The sequence below is a fragment of the Passer montanus genome, unplaced genomic scaffold, assembly GCF_014805655.1.
Source record: "Passer montanus isolate IOZ18808 unplaced genomic scaffold, ASM1480565v1 scaffold52, whole genome shotgun sequence".
NCBI classification, from domain to species: Eukaryota; Metazoa; Chordata; class Aves; order Passeriformes; family Passeridae; genus Passer; species Passer montanus.
This window is the reverse complement of record NW_024370152.1, coordinates 4,613,859-4,641,000: the sequence shown is the minus strand read 5'-3', so window position 1 is coordinate 4,641,000 and position 27,142 is coordinate 4,613,859. Positions and strand designations below refer to the sequence as shown.

The 27,142-nt window shown below is 35.3% G+C and overlaps 1 protein-coding gene and 1 long non-coding RNA gene across 9 annotated transcripts in view; one reads left to right on the top strand and one right to left on the bottom strand.

Moving 5' to 3' along the window:
- The window catches only part of AUH (AU RNA binding methylglutaconyl-CoA hydratase), a 169,908-nt gene that overhangs the window by 47,883 nt on the left and 94,883 nt on the right, over positions 1–27,142 (bottom strand). For 5 of the 8 annotated variants that reach the window (XR_005629264.1, XR_005629265.1, XR_005629266.1 and 2 more), the window contains exons 7-11: positions 16,696–16,883; positions 15,369–15,419; positions 13,590–13,637; positions 11,646–12,698; positions 9,208–9,286 (exon numbers count right to left, since the gene is read on the bottom strand). Coding sequence is in view for 2 of the 8 variants with exons in the window: in XM_039724052.1 (XP_039579986.1) it covers positions 12,621–12,698; positions 13,590–13,637; positions 15,369–15,419; positions 16,696–16,883 (365 nt within the window). In the remaining 6 variants the exon portion in view is untranslated. Of the gene's footprint in view, positions 1–9,201; positions 9,287–11,213; positions 12,699–13,589; positions 13,638–15,368; positions 15,420–16,695; positions 16,884–27,142 lie in introns of those variants that run through there. The other 3 variants (XR_005629269.1, XM_039724052.1, XM_039724053.1) reach the window with 3 other exon arrangements.
- LOC120509445 lies at positions 9,306–22,059 on the top strand. Its single transcript, XR_005629271.1, has 3 exons — positions 9,306–10,153; positions 14,229–14,313; positions 21,801–22,059. It is a non-coding gene; the product is annotated as an uncharacterized LOC120509445 (long non-coding RNA).

Genomic DNA, 27,142 nt, shown 5'->3' with positions numbered 1-27,142 from the left:
TTGCACTGAGATCACTAAAATGAAATACCTACCTTAGAGAGGTGGTTTTGGTTTTCTGCATCCATCCTTTCAGAATATATTCATGTAATATACAGAAAACAGATACCACATTCTTTTACCTGTACCCTTATATTTCATCCTTATGCCAAGAGTTATGCCAAAATCATCTAATACGGAAAATACTTCTGAAAATACTATACTGTCAGTCCCTTATTATGTCAATCACCTGAACAGGGAATCCAAAAGTCTTATTCAATTCCCATTCAGTAACTCTGTCAAACCACACTTTTAATACAAGAAATGTATCACATTATAAGGTAAACATAAGAGCCCTATTTGACTCAGATGCATTACCACTGTTTTTTTCCTTTTTCTGCATGAATAACTGTCACTCTCATTTCCATGTTGGTAATTACAGAAAATGGGCTGATTTTTAATGTCTGTTCCAGCAGAGCTGAAGATGTTGATTTCAGACTGATTCAGACTTTAAAGTCTAATTCATGCAGTTGATCCACAAAATTAACAGGAGTATAGGTTTCATCAATTTGGTAGAGTGTCTTTTATAACAACAGATGGTAATTTTTTGATATGTAAAGCATTAAATGTACTCTGTTACAAAACCACTTTAAATGATTTCTTTTTAAAAAACCACCAACCAACCAAACCGAAACCCACCAGGAAACTACAAAAATTGCTCCCCCCACAGTGCTCACATACTTTAACCCAAAGAAATTGCTGACAGATTTGTTTTCAGCACAGCAGAGTAAAGAACTGACAACGTTTTTGTTGGGTTTTTTTTTTTTTTTCTGGATATGGTAACCTAGGTCTATTTTTAGGGCTTCTTTTCTTTTTTTAAAGTACACCAAAATAGCAGTGGGCTTAAAAATCACCATCTGCTTCTAGGAATTAAATAATTCTCTGAAGAATAGATAATAGGCATAAAAAGCCTACTCCCAACTCTCAGATCTTTCACAGCAGGATTGAAAGTCACATGTTACTTGTAAACATAATTTATTTCATCAAACAATACTGCAGGGTCACAACATCCCTGTAAGTGTTCAATATACCTATTTATCAGTTATCACCACCATAAACTGTTTACATTCTAGTCATGAATGACTTACTAGCAAGTGCTATTGCTATGGCTTTTATGACTTAAAATTGCTGATATTTACAGCACAATAAAGACTCTTCCCGTTTCTTTCTTTAACTTTGATTTAGTTAAGGTAGGAAAGACTCTAATTTGTATGGACTTCTTTTTTTTTTTTTTTGTAATGGCCATTACAGCTATTCTGCAATTAGCATGGTAGCATTATTTGCAAATGCGTGAAAAGAAATCTCAGCTTGTTTGCATCCAGCAAACAGTTTGGATCCTGCCAACAATGGATCACTATGTCTGTTCAAGATGGCTTAGGACCCGGACACTTGCTCACTGGCTGAAGCCTGTCAGCAGTTTCCTCAGCATTTGTGCCTCTGACAGCTTGGATGACTTACTGCTCAACAAGAGAAAACCTGGCCCCTATCTCCTATGCTCTACCCATGCATCAATAGCCTTAGAAAATAACATGGTACCATTGCTACCTGTCAGTCCTTACCCTTGTATCTTTTGAACCTTACACTAAGTAAACTGAGCTTGAAAAAGGTGGAAAAGGAGGATTCCTTCTTTTCCACTTCCTTTCTGAATTAAAACTCCCACAACTTGGTCATCACACTTTCTGTGAGGGCTCCAGACACAAACAGCACATACCCAAAATTAGATGGCACATATCCCCTCTCCTCAGCAGGGAATACTCGGGAAGCAGGAGCAGGGATTGTATGAAAGAAGGTGGCAAAGGCTACAGAGGAGGAGAAAACCAGTTTCACTAGTATGTGTGTTCCCTAGTTCTGTGATTTCAGTAAAGATGACAAATTTTCAATTGCAGTAATTTCAGTTTAAAACATTTCCATATTTTGAACCACAGAAGATAATTTATCTTTTTAGTATAATTTTCAAGAAATGTAATTTGGTTTGGTTTTTTTTCCCCGTGATATTCCATTAAAAACAATGCCTTTTTCAGAGAATAAGACGAAATCTTCTAAAATAGAAAATGAGATAAGACATTGCAAGATACTTTTAGTGACACATAGGATGAGTAATAAACAAGTTTACAAAATGAAGACATTTTGGAAGTAGTAGTATTTAACAACATTTTTAACAGGTTTGTCTTATTGTAGTTATTTAAAAGAAAAGTTCACAACAGAAACAGCTCTAAAAAGGAGATGTCCATTATTCATATTTATACTTGGTGGATTAGAATTTTTGTTAAATGAGTTGTCTAATATTTAAAAGGCCTGCTAGTGACCATTGTAGCAACAGTATGTAGACATTTAACATTTTCACAAAAAGAGAGCAGAAAAATCATGAAGAAACATATGCTTTGTTGGTATATCCTGCTTTGGCAGGGACAGGAAGTTTTCAAAGTAATGTGCAAGAATCATCTATTTCTAGTAAACAATTAAGAAACATTTTATTTGTGAGGGAAATGAATTCTTATTTTTTTCTTAGTCGGTAGTCACTAACTAAAGAAAGGAACTTTTCCAAGAAAGGGAAGAAAAAAGTAATTAAGGCAAGCAGTGTGTTTGAAAACTTTAGTTTTCAAAGGGGACCCTCTTTGCTGAAGAACACTTGCAAAAAAAAAAGAAAGACAAGATTACAAATAGCCAAGATTCCTAGTGATCTCACTGGGAATTACACATTTATTTGGAAAGCATTAAAGGAATAAGATTACAGAAGCAAAACCTGATCCAAATTCCATTATGTAAATGGAAAAAGAAAATTTTGTTGTCTTAAAAGGAAATTGAATTGAGCCTTTAGTTCCCAGTTAATGAGATACTAGTAAATATTGAGAATTGCAGGAGAAGTGATAAAGGAGAGATGCCATTTTGGGTTGGGTTAGGTTTTTTTTTCATATTAAATACTTTTAATTTAGGTTGCAATTTACTCAAGATTTATCATCATAAGACTCTTCCTACTGCTGACTATATCTATCTAAAGTGCTATTCAGATACAGTGGAAATGGGGCATACCACAGATTCTAAATATTTCCTTAGAGTCTATGGGTGAGCAAAGAAAGCTATTTAACCTGAATAGGATCCATTCCTTATTCCAGACAATTTATTCCTTTCTTCAATAGCATATAGTTACTGCTGGTTCTAATGGTATTACCTAGTTTGAAACAAACACTTCACAGATTCCTCTTTCTTTTACAGTTGGGACACTTTTGTGATTTGTTTGATTCTACTAAAGCAGCTTTTGTTAGTGCATGGAATCACCTAAATGAGTGCCAGGGCTGCAAGATCTCACGAACAGGTTTTCCCACCACTGCTAAGTAACATTTAGGCCAACTGGGCTGGTACTCTGCACACACGTCCTAGAATCTGAATCCATCTCCAGCATAAAGGATTACCCCTTTGTGCTGCAAGGTTCTCAAAACTCTCAGCTTTTGCTGGACCCAGAATAAGTTCAAGGCACCCAGCAACTGAGTCTGCACAGCAGGAATGTTCTAGCAGCATGTCAGAGACATGAGACTTTGTTTCTTCTCTGAAGTTATAGGTACACATAGGGGACTACAAATAATGTGAATTTCAATAGAGAAACAGAGCCATTTTCATCTCTTTTTCTTTAAAATTAATAAATTCAGACCATGTATAAACTATCCAGTCATATCCTGTAAAAGTTTAAACAGTGAAACCACAAGGGAAAATAAACTAACATCTCTTCCCTTTTTATCTTAAAAGTGTCTGAAATGAATTGGTTGCTAAAGAAACCTGATATAATTGTGACAGAGTGTTTTGAAACCCTTAGTGGAGTTCATCTGAAACCTCAGCATAACAAGTGGCCTCTTATCTGCGTACTATTCCAGGAAGAAATGCATGGCATTTCGTCATCACAGCTGAAAGAGTAGCTGGCTCTGCACGTAGGCTAAGCGAGAATAAGAGCCCTCAGCTATAATGAGGGCACGCTGGTAGCTAATGCTTAGTCAGAGGCCATTTCCTTTAGCCTTTGCTACTGCTTGCAGGAGTTGGAATGCAGGAAAAGGCAAAAACTAAAGTGAACATACTGAAGGTCAGTGTTTACCTTCTGCACTTTTTCTCAATGAAGATTAATTCTGAAGACATGGCACATATGCACTAATGTGGTGACATCCCGCTCATTACAAGGACTTTAAGAAGCTTTATTTAATGTGGCAGTTCATGAGCAGAATTACTTAAAGGAGAGAGAATCATAAAAAAGCATATGTCTCTTTTTTTTTTAGTCTGACATTTAAAGGCAAATTAGTAAGTGGGAGTTTAATATAGATATTTCCTTGTGAACACTGATCTTGAATTTCCAAGCAGGCAAACTGACTTTCTCCTTAATAAAGCTCTTGAAACATAGATAACTTGTAGCAATTACTTCAAAACCAGGGATGAATCTTCACATGTGAGGGAATATGTTAAGGAACATTTCTTTTTATAGGCTTTTCCTCTTCTGTACATCCTGAAGATAATAATATGAGTGATATAGTGTCATGATGCTTTTTAACATAGGAATCTGCATAATTTGAACATGGAATGATTAATCATTAGAATATGAAAATGTTAAATATGAATGTGTAGCAATGTTCAGGCTGTAAGTTTCCAAGACACTTCATTTGGGACCACATTTTGTTTTCTCACTCTGCCTGCAAGAACATCAGCAATTATTGTAAATTTAATGAGCTGTCACTATGCTGATTTAAGCACACAACTGTATGTACTGTACTACTGAACACACTGGACTGAGTCATTTTACATACATGCAGTTGCTGGTCTAAATGAGGGCTAGATTTGACTTGTTCTGTTTAACTCACTGGCTGAACTGAAAATAGTTGGCACAGATTTTTCTCAGGAAATTCAAACTTACACAAGCAGAGGAAAAACATTGCAAATGAGATGCTGCTGTGTGCAAAAATTCATCTTGGGTAAAACTTTAAACCCTAGAAATAAATCTTGTTTTCAGTTCTCACAAATAGTCTTTTCTATTCAACTCTGAAGGTTTAAAGCAGTTGTTAATCAAATACTGTACACAGTACTAAGCAGCAAAGTGTTCAGTTATTTCTGAAACACGTTATTTTGAGGCTATGTTTGAATCTTCCATATTTATGTGATGAGAGTTATGTCACAAAGTTAATCATTCCCAGGATGCTAGCATTCGGGGTAATGAAAAACTTCTTGTGCAAGCAGTCATTAATCAGTGAGTCTAACATTGCATAATGCTTTCTGAAGCATGTGTTATGTGATCAGAGTACAAGGCTGCATAATACAGCAAAGTGTTTATGCCATATGCTGACCTTTTCTAAAGTAGAAATGGAGCCATGTGATGTGCTGCTCCTGCCAGCATTTGCTTATTGCCAATAATTAAGTTTGATGATATGAAGAAACACAAACTTGTATTGCTTTAGAGTTCTAAAAGGAAGAAGCTTTGAAGTTTTTGGCACTGTAAAGCACAAAGATAGCCAACTTGGCTTGGATACACTACCGTTGTCCATTATAGGCACCGCCCATCAAAACTGGAATCAAGTGCCCTGCTCAAGTGGTTACTGGCATTTGTGTAAAGGAAAACATGTGCATTGTTACAGGACTGCTGTACTAACCAGAAGAGCATAAAGGTCACAGGAGCAAAGCAGCCAAAAGCATGCTTGGTACCTCAAATCTCAGAACATCATTATTACATTTGATGTTCTTGTGCAATAGTGCTAGTAAGCAGCTATTACTTAATCTCCTACCAGTATTACACAAAACTATACTTGCGAAATACTTCAGATAAATATGCTGTAATTATACGAAATATAAAAACATGTATAGGGCAAAATGTTTTTGTAACTCTCAGCACACATACCTGTGGGGATGTGGTTTGAGTGAACTATTTTAAAAATTGAATCCATGCTTCAGAAGTTTCTATGAATAACCTTAAAACTATGTGCTGGAAGGAGAATGGACACATGGACATATATTTTATATCTTATGCATATACACGCACGCACACACACACGCACAGTGTGATCAAAAGCTCTGTCCTGAATACAGCTACTTTGTGTCTGTTGGCAGAATCAGGCTACTGAGCTGGAATAACCAGCTTCATACAACTATTTTAGCACAGCCAACTGTAGCTACACCACTGTTGCTCCAACATCACTTCTCCTTTCACTTGCCAGTGTTTCCTTCTCTCCCACTGATGACTGTCTTTTCTACTTTGGAGAGCTGGTAGAGAGGGGTAACCAGTATCTGTATTATTACCTGTTAAAAGCAACTCAGTTCCACCATATGATCTATGATATGGTAATGCCTGGAAAGTGATTTCTGATATCCCTTGCTTACACAGAGGAAGTATTTTCAAGCTTAACTAAGAATTCTAAAGAGTAAAGCACAATCACAAAACTAAGACGTGTCTCTACAGAGACATAGGTGTCCTAGTCCAAAATTCAGATTTTCAAAATTTCTGCTGAGATTTTGCATCAGGAAGTGATGATATTAGGCAACTGCACTTAGAAAATGCTGTATCCAAGGCCTTTTGAGATTAATGAATTAAACCTTTCATGTCTAAGGAGTCTGACTCATTAAGGATCTTCACGTTAGCAGACAGGAGTTTGCACAAAGAAGATGCTGGGGACAAGAGCAAAGTGAGCAGGTCTCCCATCCTTGCTACAGCATCTGTTATAAAACCAGCGTGGTACTTGCTGCATGAGGGAACTGCAAGACAGGCCTTACCTCTATAAACTATTAGGTGGATGCCATTATCTTTACATCCCAATAAATTAACTTGTAGAATAAGTAATTAAAGCAGAGAAATTTCTTCATGTGTAAAGAATCCAGTGAACATATCACTACTGTAGGAAATTTTGGCTCAGGTCAGTTAAGTGAAAAGAGAGAGCAGAAACAGTTAATTTAGTGTTTCACGAGTCCTTTAACTACTTAGCAGTTATACAGATGGAAAAGCATGATAGCATATCCTCCTCACTTTTTCAAAAAAGGACTGATATCAGCTAAGATTTGTAAAATCCTAAATGGTAGACAGGAATTTAATTCCACCCGAAGTGGAAAAAACCCATGTCCAGGTGTTATTTATGAACTATTAACTTAAACAGAATCCTTCTTGTTATGCTGTTTTTGTGGCTCCTGTCTCCTTTCATATGTTATACAGACATTCTAGGAATCATGTTTGGAGGTTACAATCTCTACTAGTCTTTTGGGTACAGAATTCATGAGCTGTAACCAACCAATACAGAAAGATCTACTTTGTGGTGCTGCTCATGAAGATACTAGAAAGGCTGAAATCAACTGTGTATTGAAATTAAATGTGACCTAAGAATGCAGCCCCAACCCACCCTACAAAACCTCTTTGATATATACCCTTCCAAGACCCACTGCTTCTTAGAAGCATGCTCCCTGGCTCTCTTCTCCTTACACCTCTACTTGGACAGAGTGGCCAAAATATGATAATTACAGGACAACATGAACCTGAGGGGTCACTAGTTGAGGATACTCACATGCATTTATAAAAATACTTGGGCTTTGAAGACAACAGTCCCAGCAGACTTATTACACAAAAGATGGACAGCCAGACTCTTTTCACACAAGCCTACAGATGCATTATTAACATTTTTAAGTCGTGAAAACACAACCTTCACAACTCTATCTTCACAATTGTGTTTTTTAACTTTGTCTTTCTAAGCTGCATGGAAGAGACACATTTTAAAAAAATTTGTACAACTGGCATCAGAATTTTTAACATACTAAAAAGAATTGAGCCAAAGATGATATCACAAAGTCCCTTATGCTTAAGGGAAAATGTTAAATCAATTAGCAGTTGCCAGAATAAAGAAGCAACAATTTGATGTATAAGTTCTTTACAAAAATAACAAACTTTCCATGTTCTTCAGAAAGTGGTTATATTATGCAACAAGAAAACTTCACCATATTCTCAGCTCTCTAATGTTACAAAAGTTTTATTAGCATATGCTTCAGAAATTATAATCAAAGGATTGTACTCACTAGCCAGAACCTTGAAGAGTTTATAAACATAAATGTACAGACTATGCCTTAGAGGGTTAATGTACTATTCTGAACTCAAGTATTGCAAATAGGAGTTAGCTTTGACACAGAATGTTCACACCCTCTGTAATAAATTCTTTTAACATACTTCATATTTCTTCCCATGTGAATGAGTGTCCTTGGAAGAATTATCTACTAGATAAAAGCTGAAGATGAAATCTAAGTCTAGACTTATTTAAAGGGGGTAGACACTGATCTTATAATCTGTGACAGTGGCTGATTAATGAGCTGCTCATGATTGCTGCAGGCCTCTCCAAACTGCAGGAGCAAATGATATTATAGGACTGGGAGGAATGTGCTATCTGGATGCCACACCTTTGCTGAAACTGAAGAACTCACGTTGACTCCTACTACATTTATTCTAGCTTTAAACTACCATATGTACCCAACCAGATACACGGTAAGACACATGCATACCCCCACTCCCTGCCTGCTGCTTCTGTAGCAGAATTGCTGTGCTACAGAACACATGGTAAGCATGCCCACTTCTAGCAGTCATGGTATATGCTGTGTGGGGTCCACTGTTTTGCTGGCTATGCTCTTGCATAAACAAATTCAAAACTTCCTGAAGCAGAATAGTAGTATCATATCCTGAGGGATTGATTTGGTTGGCCTGACAGTCTGGCTAATTTTATTTACATGTACGCGCATACATACGCACATACACATACACATGCATGCATCAGACATGCCAGTATACACACACATATATATTATAAAGCATAATGAACACACTGTGTAAACAGAGTACATTCTGCATAACCAGAGAAACTTCTATTCAACTGTGTTCCAAGGCTGAAACAGAACATGATTTAAATCTATAATAAAAAAGGCTTATTACCTAATCTTTAGTGATAACACAGTAATTTCTGATTACATCTTTCAAACAACTTTCAGGAAAATTTTTTAACCTTTAGTAACTTTGCTTATGAAATACCAATGTTCTTAAAGTGAAAACAACCCATACAAATAAAACTGTTTCCTGCACATTCATGCCCGAGACTTAGAGGAAACAAAAGCCTCCAGGAAAAAAGGGCACACATAGAAAAAAAAGTCACTGTAATCCCACAAAGTAGACAAGAGAAATTTTATTACCTTTAGCTGAAAACAACTCTTCCTTTGGTTTATCTGCTTGCCATTTTTCTTCTTCTCAATTTTGGAGATAATTCTCTTTCTAGAAGTGTGCAGAAAAATAACATTTTAACCACATCATCATGAACTTTATCACATCTTGAGTACACAGACTGTATCAGCCTCAGTAGACAATGAAGCCCTATAACTTTTCAGCAGTGCCATTAGGTTCAAGAACAAGGCTAAAATTCCACAAATGAGACATGAAAGCACACTGAAAGCTCAATGCACACCACTCAAATGAACATTGATTTTTTTTTTAAGTACATCTTTAAAAATTATAAATAAACCCCCTCTCTAATCTCAGCAGACATCTTTTCACGGATTTTCTTGCATGAAAAAGGTGTAAGTAAAGACTATGCAGTGATAAATTAAGATTTCAACTACACTTTTCATTTTGCTATGAGTTGGGTTTGGTATGTGAAGTGACACCCGTGCCAAAACTACTTACTTTACTCCCTAAATTTCCCAAAACCAGATTCCAAGTAGCATGATATTCTGCTGTCTCCTGTGGTGATCTCTTCAACAAATATGACTATGATTAAATGCATCAAAGAGTAATGACTGAGTAAAATATGAAGCAGTTGAGAACGATCCTGATGTTTACTATTTTAAATGCAGCTGGTTAAAAGCAGTTCATTCATTGACATGAATGCTGATGCAGGATTATGACTAATTTAAGACTGACAGAATTTCAACAATAAGTGGGTATGAATGACTGCAAATGTAATAAAAAGTTTATATAGAAAACATTTCCAAAAGCACTTAACTGTATCATTACACAATATTAGAATAAATAAAACACACCTTTTTTCATTACAGGTGATCTACTCAAAAGCATTGAACTGACTAGAACCACGCAGACGATCATAAAAACTTTATCCAGAAATTTAGTAAAACTACTAAGAAGGTGAGTTACTTCAGCAATGTTGAAAATATAAACAGTTTGCTATGTTAAAGGCTAAAATTATATGTGTTATATGAATTCACACATTAATTTCTGCATGAAACTGAGAATTTCTAGCAATTCAGCAAATTGAAGTTACAAATGCTGAGAAGTTATTAGCTGATAACTAATAATGGGTAATGGACCTATCAGTGATATAACTTGTCAATATCCAATTCAGTGAAGTCAGAAGAACTCATTATCCAGTTGAGCTGTGCAGAAGCAGGAGAAAAAGCTGCTTATGTCTAGGGACCATGAAATAACCTTTCAGAAAACCAGTGGAGACCAGGGCTCACACATCCATGAGGTACTGTGGAGAACAGCACAGCTTTACCAGGAACTGAAAGAGTTGAGCCTAAGTGTTTGAAGGAGGATTCACCAGATTATGCCTTTCATAAGGAAAAGTCAGCCTTTATATGAGCATTTTTGTTACAAATAACCCTCTCAGGGAAGCAGAGTTCTAATACTACTATTAACTAGGAGCACTGCACCCACCATAACATGTCACTTAATAAATGAGATATTAAGTGATTAACACATCTTTTGCTAAAATATTGTTCCTCCAGAACTACTTCAACATCACTCCAAAGTACCTTTAAGAACTGTCCTACTTTTACTCACTTTATAATATATTCAAACTGTTCACTTCAAAGAAGGAACTCAAATTGCTATGATATGACACTGTCTTCTCCTGAGAAAAAGAATGCAGAGACCACTGACAGTAAAATTATTTTCTGAGATCAAAACTACTAGATAAAGGCATGAATCTACACAGTCATATGGTACAGTATTTAAAGTTATCAGATATTTTTAAATAGACATTCACAGAAGGTACTTAATCAGTGCTTGGTAGAAACAGAGGCAGCTCAATAAGAAGAATGTATATCAAAGTTATGCAACAGAAACCCATCAGCAAACGCTTAATATTTTTTTCCTATTAACATAATTATTTTGTAGTCAGTAAAAATGAAAATGACATGTTAGCATTTCAAAAACATGAGAAAATGACCCTCTAGGCTTCATATAACTATAAAAACAAGTACCAATACTTTATTTGCAAATTATTGTGCAAGAAATGATCAACTCAGCAAGTTTACCAGCCAACGAAGTGTGAGCTCTACCAGTTATAATCAATTTACATGTAATGATATGTCTAAATATGAATTTAAATGAGTTCTTGTCATTTCATGTTGATGAGCTGCTTTATCATCATAGATATGGACAGTGACCATAGCTAATGTTGCAGAAACAGCAAAGCATGCACAAGTTTCATGAGCCAATAGTAACCCAGCACGAATAAATTTGCTTTTGTATAAAAAGACAGCCTTGGACTGCTAAGCCATGTTTATTTTCCAGTCAAATTAACAAAAATACTTTCTATGAGGTTATATCCAGACATTTGCTGTATATGCTGCATCCACTGCAAATACACAGTATGAATCATAAGTTTTCTTACCTTGAAACCTACTGCATTTCTCTTGCAATGCATGAAAAGAACTCTGAGGCCAACACAAAATAAACAACCTTTCACCATCATTCCTGTTGTACATAAATATACATTCAAAAATTTGCAAAAGAAATATTCTGGAGATTAAGATAATTCTAGGTTCTATTACAGCACATTGGTCATATCCCCACACAACCATCTTTAATACAATCATCAAAAATTTAAAATAACTGGGGCAAATTAAATAAAGTTCCATTACAGTGCTGATCACATGATATGTTGGAAAAATGCAAGACAAAGACAGGTTAACATACAATAATGCATAATTAAAGGCTGGCCTCAAAAATATCTTCATTTAATACAATTAAATGAATATAATGGCAAGAACTTTATCAAAAGGACACCATTAAGTGCTAAAGTCAATTTCATTTTGCTTAGGATAGAGTAAGATAAACAAATCTTAACATTTTCTAAATTATAATTCTTTTCGTTTCCCCTAGCTTTATGAATAATATAGATATTCCAATAGAATACACAAATATATTTTTTACTGATATACAGAATAATCTAAATGCATATTTGGTACAATTTCTTTTTTTTGGTGTTCAGTAGTTGCTTTTGTTTTGATAAAATGATATAGCAGATTTATGCTTAACATCACAGATACATTTTGTCCATGTAAAGTATTACAGAGCTTTTTCAATTGTGGAATGGTATGTTTCATACATTTGAAATTTTAAAAATGCTGAACCTGTGACTTTGCCATTACACTGATCAACCATCAGAAACTGTAATGAGCATGAGCTGACACACATTTCTATTTTGGCTTCGTACAAGTATGGACACATTCAAAATGTTGTAACATCTGTATGATTTGCTGTTACTTTGGTGATTGTGATATTCCAGGTGCGGATGCAAAGTGCACCTTAATGGTCCTCATAGAAGTGCTTGTATCCCCCTGTATTTTAAAGGCATCAGATTCTTTTATTCTCCCTTGTAGCGAGGAGGTCTCTTCTCCTTAAATGCAAGAAGGCCTTCAATTCTATCTTTTGTTGGGATAGTCTGCAATAAGCAGAGTAACAATTCATTACTGACACCAAAACAATACCAAGAAAAGTCTTTTCATACAAATCCTAGTTCTTCAATGCATCCAAGATGCATCAGAAAAACTGTAATACAACAGAAAAATTACAACTATATAGTCAGATATAGAAATGTATTAGACACTTCAAGGGCACGACAAAAGGCTGATGAACAATTTGGGTGGAGAAGGAGTAACTTTGCTCCAAACACAAGAGTTTAAAAAATTCTGTAGGGTTTGAGGTTTGTTGTGGTATTTGGTTTTTTTTTTGGGGTGTGGGGGGAGAGGGGAAGGTGGGGTTTGGGTTTCTTGAGGGTTTTTTGGTTGGGTTAATTTTGGGTTTTTGGGAGGGGGAAGAAGGTTAATAATCTGATTACCACATCTTAAGGATGTAACACTGATGTTTCTATTTCCATCATAAAAATCTTGTCTCAAAAGTCCAAGAACACAATCTCAAATACATCATTCCCATGTTTTACTGGCAAAGAGGTTTGTCTCAAATTTTTATTGGTCAGCACATATGCCATTAGTGCACGTGTTACTGAAGTGTCCTTTGTTTTCTTTCATGTTAAACCAAAACCAAGCTAAAGCAAGGCAGTCCTTGGACTGGCATGGTACTGTATGACTGGCTAGACGTATGGCTGGTACTGCTTCACTACCTTCACCCTTACAGTACTGGTACCGATGTGTCCTGAATGTCTCCCTTAAATTCCTTACAAAATCAGACCAAGTAGATGAAAGTTTAAATAAAATGCTTAAAAATTTGCAGAAGAAATCACAGAGCAATTTCTAGTTAAATTTCTGCATGTTTCGTAACAGGCATCAACAAAGCCTGTTTTCTGTGATTTCTTCATGTAATTATATTTACATACCTGAGCATAACAAGCTTCTTCAATTGCTAAACCTGTTACTAAGTCGACCTGAGGAAAAGAATACAATGGTTTTTACAAGAATTATTTATTATGTATTATTATAATATGTAAATTACAGCTCATAGCTAACATAAATATAGTGGTTTTATATGCCACATATTAAAATACTTCTGCAAAGTTCTTCTACACTGCTTTAACACAGAAATGCTACACTGACATGTGGTAGGAGTGGTTAGTATTTCTGCAACAGACTCCTTATTTAGCCATACAACTAGCATGCACTACACTCAAAACATGTCTGCTCTTCACTACGAGTCATCTGGCAAGGTAAAAACCATTAGCTACCTGCACATTTATAATAATTTCATTTATTACAGAGGAAAAGATGCACTGTATGATTATGTAAAATCTTTTCTGAAACAATGTATCTTCAAAATGTCATATAAGAATAGGATAGCATGCCACAAAACAAGCACAAATTTAAGTTCAAAAGGATTTAAAACAGAAAAATAAAGAGAACTATGTCTGTCCTGCATCACTATCATAATCTATTTTTAATATATTTAGTTTCTTCGTCAGCTGTCCTGATCAGCTGAAAAGGCTGAATTTTGGCCTCACTATTTCTCCATCTGTATTAAGCACCAGATGCTACAAAATTCACTAGCTCTCTACTTGACCACTGCAAGGACTATGGCTATGCACCACAAGCAGTTTTCAAGGGAAGGTAAGTTATAGCGTAAGTTATCAAAGGAAGCCATGAAATCTGTGCCATGGTAGTTTTGTAACATTTGGCTTGATTGGTTTTGATGCAGTAGATCTTGTCTTGGGCCTCAAGACTGAACTAGAGATGATCATTCAGAGTCCATCTAACCCTACTATCATCTCTAATTCTCTAACCACCATTATTTTGACCTTTCAATCCACTATATCTGGTAGTTAGATAACTTAGCTTGTAGCATTTTGAACCTTGGGTATCGAAATAAATCTCAAATTCCACCATTACTTGTTGTGGAAACCTAACATACTCTGGCAATGGCATCTGAGTTTGATTCTCAGGCCACCACTTACTGGTGTTACGCTTTGCTGAGCTCACTGGTTGCTTTTATGACTTTTAAGAAAAAAGGACAAATTTATCTTCTTGGATTCAGACGCTGCATGTGGCATGATCCTCCTTCTCTTGTACCAGATTGAGCTACCAGGTGTCTTGGTGCAGAGCCTAACTTTAAAAATGAACAGACCTGCTGAACTCAGCATTAGGATATGTACACATGTCCAGATGGGATTTTTAATGAGCTTTAGAGATAGGTCAATAGTGTGGCAATGGAGTGGCAATCAGAATCAAACATGAAATCAGGTTCCAGGTCCAGTTTTAACACCGCTATTAAGCTATTAAAAAAATATCATGCCCTTCAGCCTTTAACTTTATCAGTTACTAAACACTGAGAGCTTGACAGACTTAACAGAGTATGACTTTGATCATTTTTCCCACCTAAGATTTGAAACACAATTTGTTCATAGTAGTTTATGTTTACTTTCTACATTAATAATTAGCAGAGTACACTACTCTTGAGGTTATTAAGCCTTATTACAGAAATCAGCATCTCAGGAGTCTGAGATTTAAAAAATTATATTTCATTCTTTACAAAGTTTTGACCAAACAGACTTTGAAAGACTACACAATGATAAAATAAAAACAGTTACATAAAAAGAATTTCACAGCAGTACAACTGTGGCCAACCTGACTTACAGCCTACTCCCATGGAAAGTATAGATCCTTACCTCCATTCCCTGATTGATAGCCAGTTTTGCAACTCTCATTGCTACTGGTCCCTAAAATGAGAGAAAAAGTTTATTTACATGTCATCAAAGCCTGCAAGACTTATAACTGAAGAGTCTGCACAATTAACCATCAAGACTTTAGACTTCTGTTAAATTTACTGTATATAAGTCATATATCATAGATTTTATCATTACAGTAGACACTTGCTTCTAAACTGATAATTTGAATATTAAGGAAAAGTAATAGTATACTATTTTCAAAAGAACCTAATTATTGTGCTTGGGTTATGTTTCAAAGGTGCTGAGTATATCCACATTTGTCAAGCTTTACCAATTTCCTTCAAAACAAGGCTCAGAATGGCCACTTTAAGGTACATCATTATAGGTCTTTGCAAGGTCAGTCCTATATCCCTACCACTGCGCAATGGAGACATGTGAAAACATGTCATCATGAAATAAAATTAACTGATGCAAGCTTCAAACCTGCAGTATGCTACTGCAAAGCCTGCTCTGGTCAAGTGATGACACTCTTCCATGAGTGGCTGAGATCCCCAGTAAGCAGGGGGATTCCCACACTCGCCTCCAATGTGCTGCAGAGCTGCAAGCAAGACATCTTTGGGAATCATCTCAGTCCTGTGCCTATCCATCAGCATCAGCTGCTGGATATTCAGGACTGCTGATTTGGGAAAAGCCAAATGCTTATGAGACAGTACTAATAAGAAGTTGTAACCATCAATCAGCTTTCTAGAACCACTGTATGTTAAATTTTTTCTATACTCTTGTCTTTCAATCAAGGTACTCAAGACACAAATAACCACCAATAAATGCCATACCTAAGCTATAATATTTTACATTTCCAATGAAAACTTTTAGCTGTTACGCTTGTGATCCAATAAAGTGGTTTACTAATTATTTTCTTTTTCTGCCTCCTATGAATTTTCTACTTTGGACCTTTTCCTTCCTTTTAGGCCTCCCTTCTGAGGAGTTCCACAGCAAAAAAGTAATCTATTAAAATAATTGCTATATTAAAAAAATAAAACCTGCATGATTTTTTTTCTTGTTCAAAAGTTGAAAGCCAGAACACATAATGCAAACAAAGACCAGATCATGGCAAGATGAGGACTGATGGAGGTTTTCTTCCGTCACTATGAAATAATCACCAAATAACACCATTCAATACAATAGAGAAAACTTTTAATTACTTGCTACATAATTAGCACAGCTTTTTTTTTACATAATGTTGACAGTTTCTTTAATAAACCTGTTTCTTTTTCAGTGTTATTATTTGGTAAAAACTAAAAACCAAAATCAATGTAATTTGTTATACCTGAGGTAAGAATTCTCTCGCCAGAGCTAATGCTCTTCTGTATGCAGCATCCCCTGCTTCATTCTGTTCTACCACATGGCTGATCAATCCTATTGATTTTGCTTCCTCACCATCTACAACGCGTGCAGAGAAGATTAGTTCTTTTGCCAATGACACTCCAATTGTGCGAGGTAATCTTTGTGTCCCCCCTAGAGTTTGTAAAAAGACAAAACGCAACTATTACTTTCCCAGGTATCTGTACCACAAATGTAGATGCCTCAGTCATTTTAAGTGTTTTCATTTTAAATTCCATGAACAATTACAAAGACATACAGAAATTCAACTAGTACAAAAACATTATTAAGTACCTTCTTCAGTTTTTCAGACTGCATCTAAATTGAAATCAATTGCCCTGTTTCTTAGAAAGACATGTAAATAACTGAAAATAGGTACTATTAACAGAGATTCTGTTTTATTACAGACAAGTTACCTTACTTGTATCAGCCAAAAGCTGAACAAAAACTACTTGACAGCAATTAACATATCCAAACCCTCTCTCTTTTTAATGCTACATATTTTTATGATATAAATCACCACTTCCAAAGAACTATACTACAAAATAAAATATACCTTATAAGTCTCTTCTAAAATTTGCACCTTAGGGACAATATATTTACATGTAAACTAAACCAAAAGCGCTACTAGACCTCATCTTACTCCCATATAATTGTTGCAGCCTTAAAGTGCAATTACAAAAAGCTAGGGAAGAAAAATGACAGGTGCAGATCAGTAGAGAAAAGTGTCTAACTTTATAACAGTTAGCATTTGTTAGCACTTTAAAAACTTCTTTGAGTTATCAGCATTTTCAGAAGGTCAATAAGCAGCAATTACATTAACTAGAAATTAAGACTGCTTAGCTGGACTAACAATTAACTTTTGAGAACTAACAAACAATGAGAATGTGGGAATAATCATTATCAAAATGGAAGATGTAGATTCAAATCACTGAAGCACATGTTTATGAATTAAGACAGCAAAAATGGCCTTTATCCAGGAAAAATAATTTTGAAAATCACAAGGTCTACCATTTTGTCATGAATCTGAAACAAATTCTCAATTTATACAAAGAGTCTGTAAGTAAAAATTTTTTTCTGAATAGTTACTTCTGCAAGAGCATGCTAATATATTTAAATGTAAATATATGTATATATGCAAGAGGAATACATATAGGAGCTGTTCAAAGCCCTGTGGTTTAACAGTGTGCAAATGTGTGTTCAACTAACAAAATATTTTAATTTCTACTACATATTGTGGACTAAGCCACCAGTATTTTAGTCAGCCATTCAGTTCTCTTACTGATGTTTCCTGAAAATACTTTCAATACATTATGAGATAAATAAACTGTCTGAAAACAAACTAAAAGTCTTTGTGATTTAATGATTCAGCTTTCAACTACTATTTTTCTGAACCACAAGCTTTAGACTACTGTATTCTTTCCTATAAAATCAGATCTGCCTTTGAACACCTTACAAAATACAAAACTATAGATAGTTTGGAGAATTTCTGCCTTATGCCTTTCAAGAACAGTAGAAGATGATCGGCTATAACAAAAACTGAGCTACATTTTCAAGGCAAAAACTGGAGGAATAAAAAAAAATTATTATAACAACTACAATAAAATTTGTAGAACAAAAGCATTAGTAAATACAAATAATGTGATATTGTCTATGATCTTGCAGTGCTTGAGAGGACTTTAGCAAGTCAGTCCTAATGGTCAAGGGCAACAGATATTCAATAAATTCTGCTAATTCTGCTAATTTCTAAAGCTAAGCCAGTGATAGTGCTAGGGTAAAATTTTGCTACCAGCACAATTTAGAGACATTTTTTAAGAAAGGGGCAAGGGATGCACATACATGAAAGTAACCCCACACTGGATCCCAAAAAACACTACAAGCCCTGAAGCGTAAGCCTTCCCTTCATCTTGGCTTGCCTCACTGGTGACATTCATAGAGAATGACTACGCTGTATCTACCAAATTTATACCAGACCTACATGCCAGAAAAATGTGAGCTGTGTTTTCAGGAAACTCACTGCTTGTGATATTGAGCTGTTCCACCACCACCATCCCCACCAAACATTTATTTGGTTTACTATTTAAACATTGAACGTCTTTTAATTTTTCACCCAAATAAGCCACCACACTAATCAACATCTATTCTTATACACATTTTAAGCACACATTGGAACATAGCAAATGTCTAGCTTATTCTCCTTAAGAATATTTTAGTCACAAGTTATTCCTTTCATGGCAGTCATGGAATCTAGAAAAGCATTCAGTTTGGCTTTTGATTAAAGAAAACTATTTGTCCAAATCATAAAACCTGAAACCATATGAGGCTGTATTTACTGACTCTGTATCTTCTGCTTCTTTCTTGTACATATTCCCAGTATTTTTCTTTGCTTAATTATCTGCCCCTTCCGTTACTGTTTTATCTCTTCTATTACTGCTTTACCAGGAAATGCTGAAAACAAAGTTTCATTGAGCAACAATATTTCATAACTTTGACCAAACAATGGATATGTTGAAGCATGAAAGAGTGTTTATAGATTAAAAAAACTGTTCTTGCCAGTGTCTTACACAATAATGATTAAAGAGCAAAAAAAAAAGCAGACTATAGTTGTTTGGCTGCCTCCTACACTGAAAAGCCATTAAGCAGAGGAGCATACTCTTTGATTAATATTTACAGAACAGAAGCCAACAGTTCACTGCATCAATCATATATATTCAGTAGTAGGGGTAACAAACTTGCGCACACAAAAGCTACAAGACCAAATTAATCAAATGCAAACAGCACACTAAAATACATCCAACACATTGAAGTTGCATCCATTTATGAAGAAAAGATGGAATATGCCACAGATAGATGTTCTGTTTTGGTAATATGCAAAGAACACATAGTGTCTGCCAACTATAATCAGAGCTAAAGGAAGTAACACCCAGTCTTTAAAGACGTTACTTAACCAAGACATTTCATCTAAATGTAGTGCAGAATTTGATGGGAGAATAGTTGTTTCATCTTCACAAATTTAATGACATGTTATTTCAAGGACTAGTGATCTGGTATTACTCACTGTGCTGATAAAAGTATTTAACATACAGTTGCAATGTAAATGTGCTCTTACCTGAAATAGCATAGAGTCAATGTTGTAATCATTGCAAATAGCATTTTTAGATACATTATTTAATATTTAAAGTTTTTTTTTACTGTGAAAAGACACAGTAAACATAAAAATGCTAATTTCTGGTACAAAAAACTATTAAACAGTATTTTTAAAAATTTAATAAATAGTAGATTTTGTATGAATATTTATTTACTGTGAGTAATTCATCATTTACAAAATATGTACACAACTGGTTTGAATTAAGGGAATTACGTGATAAATGCCCAAGAGTATATCCAACAAGATGAAGCAACCAGCTTACTGGAAATAGATTCATCATTCTGGCAGAGAATATCTACAGTCAGTAGTTTCTCATAGCTGACGGCACTGTCAAAACATATTGGAAAAAATCATGTTCTGACAAAAAAAAAAAAAAAAAAATGTTATTCAGTAATAATCCTGTTTACTAAATCAAATAAAAATCAGTCATCCTATCCTATCCTATCCTATCCTACCCTACCCTACCCTATCCTTTGATTCACAGCAGATGAATTTGACTGACAGGTTTCCAGCTTTCTTCTTTTAAAGAGTACTGTGTATATCTTATATTTTATTAATAATCAGTGGTGAAACCAAAACCAGTCATCCACAGACCTTCTAATTAGAAGTAAAATGTATCCTTGTGGTTTTTTTGCAGAAAACTCTAAGTAGATTTTTCACTCTTTCATTGAAATTCATAAAAATATGGAAAGCAGAAAGCTACTGTTTATAATAGTGAATCCTCAACAATGTAAGTTCACAAAAAAAACTAATATGGATAAAATTATTATTTTAGTATAACACTTTTCATTCTGTCCTATTTAAAAGTCTCTGTAACAAACATAGCTTCCAGTGTTAAAGTTCCTACCATCTGTTGCTAAGTTAAGAAGTTTTCAAAATACAAAACATGCTAAAGTTCTAAATACTGTACCTAGATAACATTTAACGCCAATTTTCCAACAGACTATTTCCAAGATTAGGCCTCAGTCTTGAGAAGTCGTATATGTTTTAGTTAATTTAAATCCAGGTATAAATCTTTATGGGCTCAGGCATCCCCAGTTTTCTCGCAGAAGAATGAAGAACATGAAGAACATGAAGAGCCCTTCTCCAGCACAAACCAGAGAACCAACTAACTACCAAAACCAGCTTAGGCTGGGAAAGACACCCATAAAGATGCAAAAAGATGACAGGATGAAAACGTGCTGGAGAAGTGATGGAGAAGAAAAGAAACAAAACACTATTTATGTAAGAGGAAAAAAAGCACTGAGATGACAAAGAACAGGCGGTAGGTAAGGCCACTCATACATATGGCCACACAAGTCGTTGTTTGGAAAAAGACTGGAGATCTGAGGAAACACTGAGGCAGTGGCCTGAGGCTGACTCAGAAGTTGCTCCAGGGTTTGTAATGACTGAGGAAAGAAGTTTTTTAGCAAAATTTCATAGTAGGTTGCCCAAAGGGTTCACACAAATCTGGCATGTCAGCCAAGCCAAAGAAAGCTCCACAGACATGCCAGACACAATCTCCCTAGCTGAGGTCCAAGAGGCAGGACAACTTGCTGTCTATGCCAGCCTGGCTGTGGCAAACCCCATCTCCAAAACAGCCCACTTAATTTGCAAATCAGTCCTTAACTTTCACAACACATCCTATTCATGTGCATCTGCAGATTGGTTTATTTAAAAACCTATCTAAAAAATACCTATACCAAACTGCCATGCGTGGGTGGCTTGAAGATGACAACTTAAATCAGAAGAATGCAGTACTTGGCTTGAAGATGTATGAATGCTTAAGATGCATGAGAGGAAGTGTAAATAAACTTTAAGAATTCACTAGCAGTTAAATAATTACAGCTTTTGTACTGAAAGATGAAATGGTCATGTAAATTAGAAAAGGTAATTTATTTTCAAAATAAGTAATTGTCTTGTAGATTGAGAAAATAGAAGATGGTTTCCTAGCAGATGGCTGCGTATGTGAAATGGATGGAACCAAAGAAATGCATCTGGAACCCAAAGTTTATAAATGGACTCCACTTCAAAAGGGATTCTGCACCTGGCGTAAGGACTCACTACACATTTCACTCACAAACATGGTACAAACAACTCCACTGTCAGACAAAACACAGTTTGAGAAGCACAAATCTGTGTTATTCCCCATGGACACCCAGTACTTGCAACTCCAGGCAAAGCTAATGCACATGCTGACAATATTGTTTGTTTTTAAACTGCAATTATTTGAGTAAAAAAACAACCCCAGAAATGCCAAAGACTGTTCATCTACTTATTAACCTCTACCTTAGTGTACACAAGTGCAACAAGCATGAGCACACAGAGATACTCAGTAAGACCATGTGCCTTCCTGTTACTCCATATAGGAGCTTGGTATTTTGTTTGATGATGCAATCAGTCACCTTAAACAAAATTCAGAAGTAGATACACATTAAAACATAAGTCTTCTTGCTGCAGATAGATATTAATGGCCCACAAGAAGGCATTTTCCAGTTTCAAAATAACACCCACGGATTTACGAAGTCATTACTCAGCTGTAACAACAGGTAGGAGGTTTAGACCAGTGCTGCATTGTATGATCCTACTTCATAAATCATGAGGGGTTTATGTGTTATAAACTTTTATTTAACTTGTATTTTAAACAAATAATTTTACTAGTCCATATTCTTATACTTTTCAATTGACTATGACACTAAACTTATTTAATATGAAAATCAAGACAAGAAAGAAACAGACATGCGAAAAACTTTTATTTCTACCTACAATAAGTGAAAGAGAAAAATTAATTATCATGGTAGTATCCTATTTTATTTATATTTTTAATGAGATCACAGTCTGAAATTGGGTCAATTACTATAGTTTTCAGTGGATGGAACTGAAATGAATAAACAATAAGCAAAGCAAAAGACAGACTAACAAATCTGAAGTCTTCACTGCTTAAAAGCAAGTGATTTGAATGTCTTCCTCACTTGAGTGCTCTTCTTACAGAAATAGAAATCTGCTAACCCCCCCAACCAATTCCTATTCCTTAACTCTATTCTTTCTTCCATCCTGACTACTATCAATTGAATCTGCTTTCAACTCTTCCGGAGTAATGGGTTTTTAAGAATTGATGTCTGAAATTATTCATCCCTGAAATTCTCTGACTTGAGCAGCCCTAAAGAAAGGACAGCAAAGTCAATGAGACAGCAGGAGGACACAATCTCACCTGGTTCAGCTACCAAATCCCAAGAAGGCAGAGCACTCTCTCTGCTGATAAATATATGCCAAATTAAGTTGTACATACAAAGCACATTTTTAATCTTAAGTAAAATGTACTCTCAGCAGAGGAAGCATACACTGCAGCTAACCTAGTACTTAGGCTATAACATAATATCTACAACAATTTGGGGGTGGCTTTGAAAACACAGATTCTACAAAAAAAATTGGCCAAATCCTTCAATACTGGCATGCATTAATATAGCAATATGCAATCCAAAAAGGAAGCTCTTCCATAAATTGGAACATGAGATACATTAGTATCAACATTTCAGTTTAAAGCCAGTTACTGTGCAACAGTGGACCTAGTCCAATAAGCACAAACTGGTATTTTAACACTTTATTGTCTGGAACTACTCAAACATTTTTCCTTAACTTCAGCTCTTCCATCACCTTCTTCATATGTTTTAATTCTTCGAAAAAAAACCCAGAAATCAATATGTGAGAGGAAATCAACAAAGAGACTAAATAAGCAATTATTCCCAGTCACCACCTGTTAGATAGTTACAACACTACAGGAATGAAATACATTAAGAAAATACCTTTTGTCTTCCTCTTGCCTGATGCTGTGACATAGCAATACAGGACAGAAGTCTCTGTTTTTAGCATGCAATGCAACACGTATTGTATGCAATGGTAAGTCTTTCCCCCATGGATGAAGAAACTAGAGCTAATTATATTCTTCAGTCACATTATCAAGTGCATGAGTTGGATTTAGTGGACCTTTATGGTTTTAAGGATCAAGAAATTAGATAATAATTTTGTTTTCCTTACATCCTACATCCAAATTCCAGGAAGAAAGACATTAGGGGCTATATAGGCATGAGGTAATGAAGAAATGAACCCATATCAACAGCAAGAGTTAGAAGAGCTGCCCTGCATCTGTGGAGCCCTGCACTGCACTTATTAAAAAACTCAAAAATATATTTTAATTAACGTAAGTCATTAGGACTTGTTTGTATAAAAAACAATAAGGTTCAACAAGATTGGGAACACCACTCATTTCTGACTGTCTGGCTTCATCCTGCTCTTCAGGCAGGACTGTTCTGAAGTGAACAGAGGCCACTGCTGAACATTTTGTGCTTCTACTTGTGGCTACAGCCCAGCTGCTGGCTCCTAGTGTCTGGATCTCTCAGGGCACTCCTACATGCAGATCCTTTGACCTTCCTCTGGCAGCAATCTATCTGCTTGACTAAAGATTCAGGGCTAAAGCTCTCCCAAATCCTTAGCAGGTTAGGAACATTTTACTGGGGCCTGGAGACATCAAAAGCTCTATTACTACCTAAGTCCTTCAGAGAACACATGGCATTTGAGCAAGAAACAAAAATTTTAAAAAGTCTTTAAACAAAAGACACTTTTCTCTTGAAATCTGAAGAGAATTGTGGAATCTTTAAGGAAAAAAAATATTAAATCACAAGTCTTGTAAGAGTCCATTAGCCTGCACGGCCAGAAATTTGATGAGCAAGCATGAACCTACATCACCTTGGCCTCAGTCTCTTTTCTCTTTCTTTCCCAGATAAAATAGTATTCTTTAAAAGACTTACTATTTTTGTTTCATTTTGTGCCTGCAATGTGTTTCACCCTAGTTACTGCCAGCCTTCTTCCCTATCCAGACTCACTTGTAACATTTATTATTCTTGGAAATAGACCACTGAAACAGCTCAGAAATTGAAAAATTTATCACACCTCCATTTTTAATCCTAGTCAAACAGGGTTGTATCTTACCATCCATGTGTAATTGAAGGTCACACAGAGAGGTACAGGTGTTCTGTGGAGCTATCTGGTGAAATACCAGAAGTAAGATAAGCTTGCAATGAGTAAGAATGGCCATTATGCCTTTTTATGTTACATAACATAAATATGATTTTGAGACAATCTACCTTGCTTTCTCAAGCTCTCTCATCTGTTTCCTTGTCATACATCTCTATTTCTTTAGATGCTTTTAAGATTCTAAAAAACATTTCTGGTGAAGCAAAAAAAAAAAATCTGAAACAAAACATCAGAGTTTTACAACTTGTTTTCGGTTGATAATTAAGTGCAGGCATTGAACTGAACCCTCTGAATATTAATAGTCCTACCTACATCTGAAAAAAACTTATTAAAGTGAATTTATCCCTCCTTTCTAACCTGTTGCTTGTACTCAAGCCACATACTAATTCATACCAGTGAGACTTGTGTGAAAGAAAACCGTGGTTGTTTGGACAGACAAAAATAAAATATAATTAATAAAAATGAGACCATTAATGTGACAGTGATCTTGCACTGTACTCACACCGAATGTGTGGAGTATCCTTGAACAGAAGCAATTTTAATTGTTTTGCATGGATAATTCCCCAACCCTGGTAATAAGTACAACTTCTCCTTATTGGTTCATAACAGAACAGAAGGATAGGTGCAGCTGTGAGCTCAGGCTGCTAGGTTTGAATCCCACAATCTCACCCTCCTTTGACTAAACACAGTCATGATCCCCTACAATACCCTGGCTTAGGTCCCTAAATATGAGAGCAGTGGTGTTTTCTTGCAAATATGCTGAATGGGAAAGAAACAACTACTTCCCCTTCAAAAATTAAGAAATGTTTTCTGTAAATATAAACTACATACAGCTGATCTCAATACACACAGAATGGAAGGTAGGGTCCTGGGAGAAAGACATTTTTAAAGGAAAATCACTGGGAAATTGAGGGTAGGGAGTAAGTCTGAAATTGCAGGGAGTTAGAACAGATGACTGTAACTGGAAGAAAAATGTTCAGTGATCCAGTACAGAGCTTCTAAATGTCTCCTTTTGTGCAATATCATAATTCAATTTCCTAGAAAATGGGCAAATAAGGGCTTCCTTTAGCTTGGAAGTTTTCTAGAAAGGTCTAGAAAAAATTCTTAGGACCATCCAAATTCCCTCTGGCCAATAAATATGTTTTATCATTCTGCATAGTCAAGGAAGCCAAGAAGCTATGAGGACCACATAAGGCCCAAGACAAGGGGAGAATTTCACTCTATCCATAATGAACTAAGAAACTCCTTCTGTCAGGTATTCTTCATATTAGCATATTGAACTAAAAGGTCAAAATTAAACTTTCTTCATCCTTTTTAGTTTAGATAAATCAAGTTTCAATGTACTTATTCATATTTCTTGATACTCAGATGCAAAATAATGTCAAAATATGCACCGGGGTAGGCTTCTGAGAGACTGAATTCTTAAAACACTCATGTCTCTGTCAAGTACATTGCACTCTGTTCCAGTTTTCTTTACAGTTTCACAAAACTGCCAGAGCAAGAATAATCTTAGAATTATTAAAGAGAAAACTTAGATTAATTCAGTTATCTGATTAACACTGTCTTTCCAGATCTCAATTTCTTATTATAATATAAATAATATTAATATAGAGTTGTTAGCAAAAAATTACAAAGGATTAACAGCTTTTGTTTTCATGATGAAAAATGGAGGTAAAGAAGAAAGGACAGGAATCCACTATTTCTGGAATTCAGAGATTTGCAATAGTTGGCTCAAACAAATCTCTAGAGCCAGAAAGGTTCTGTGAAATAATTAAGGAAACAGTACTCCATAAATCATTTTGTTCAGCTTGTTTTATGGTGAACTAACTTGTGCAGCTGTTCTTCTGAGGCAGACTACACAACTGCCATTTCATTTGTTGAATTTGCTGTATGCTGAAGAAAAATGCCAGACATAAGAGTGAATTCATTAGGAGTTTGGAAATTATTTTTCTTTCTCATATAATACAGTCATAAATGAATATGAAATAGAAATAATTAGATTCTGTGCTCTTATTCAGTAATGAAAGATCTCCAAATAAGTAAACTACTCAATTAAAACAGAGCTACACAATTCATACTGATATAAAAGATTTATTTTTAATTTCCTTCAAATTTAACATTGACTATAAGGAGACCAAATTTAGTGCTTTGTCTTACATTGGCCTGACACGTTGATGTGACTTACTTCACAGTTATCAATCCCATGGCAGCTGAAAATGGGTACAAAACAAACTAG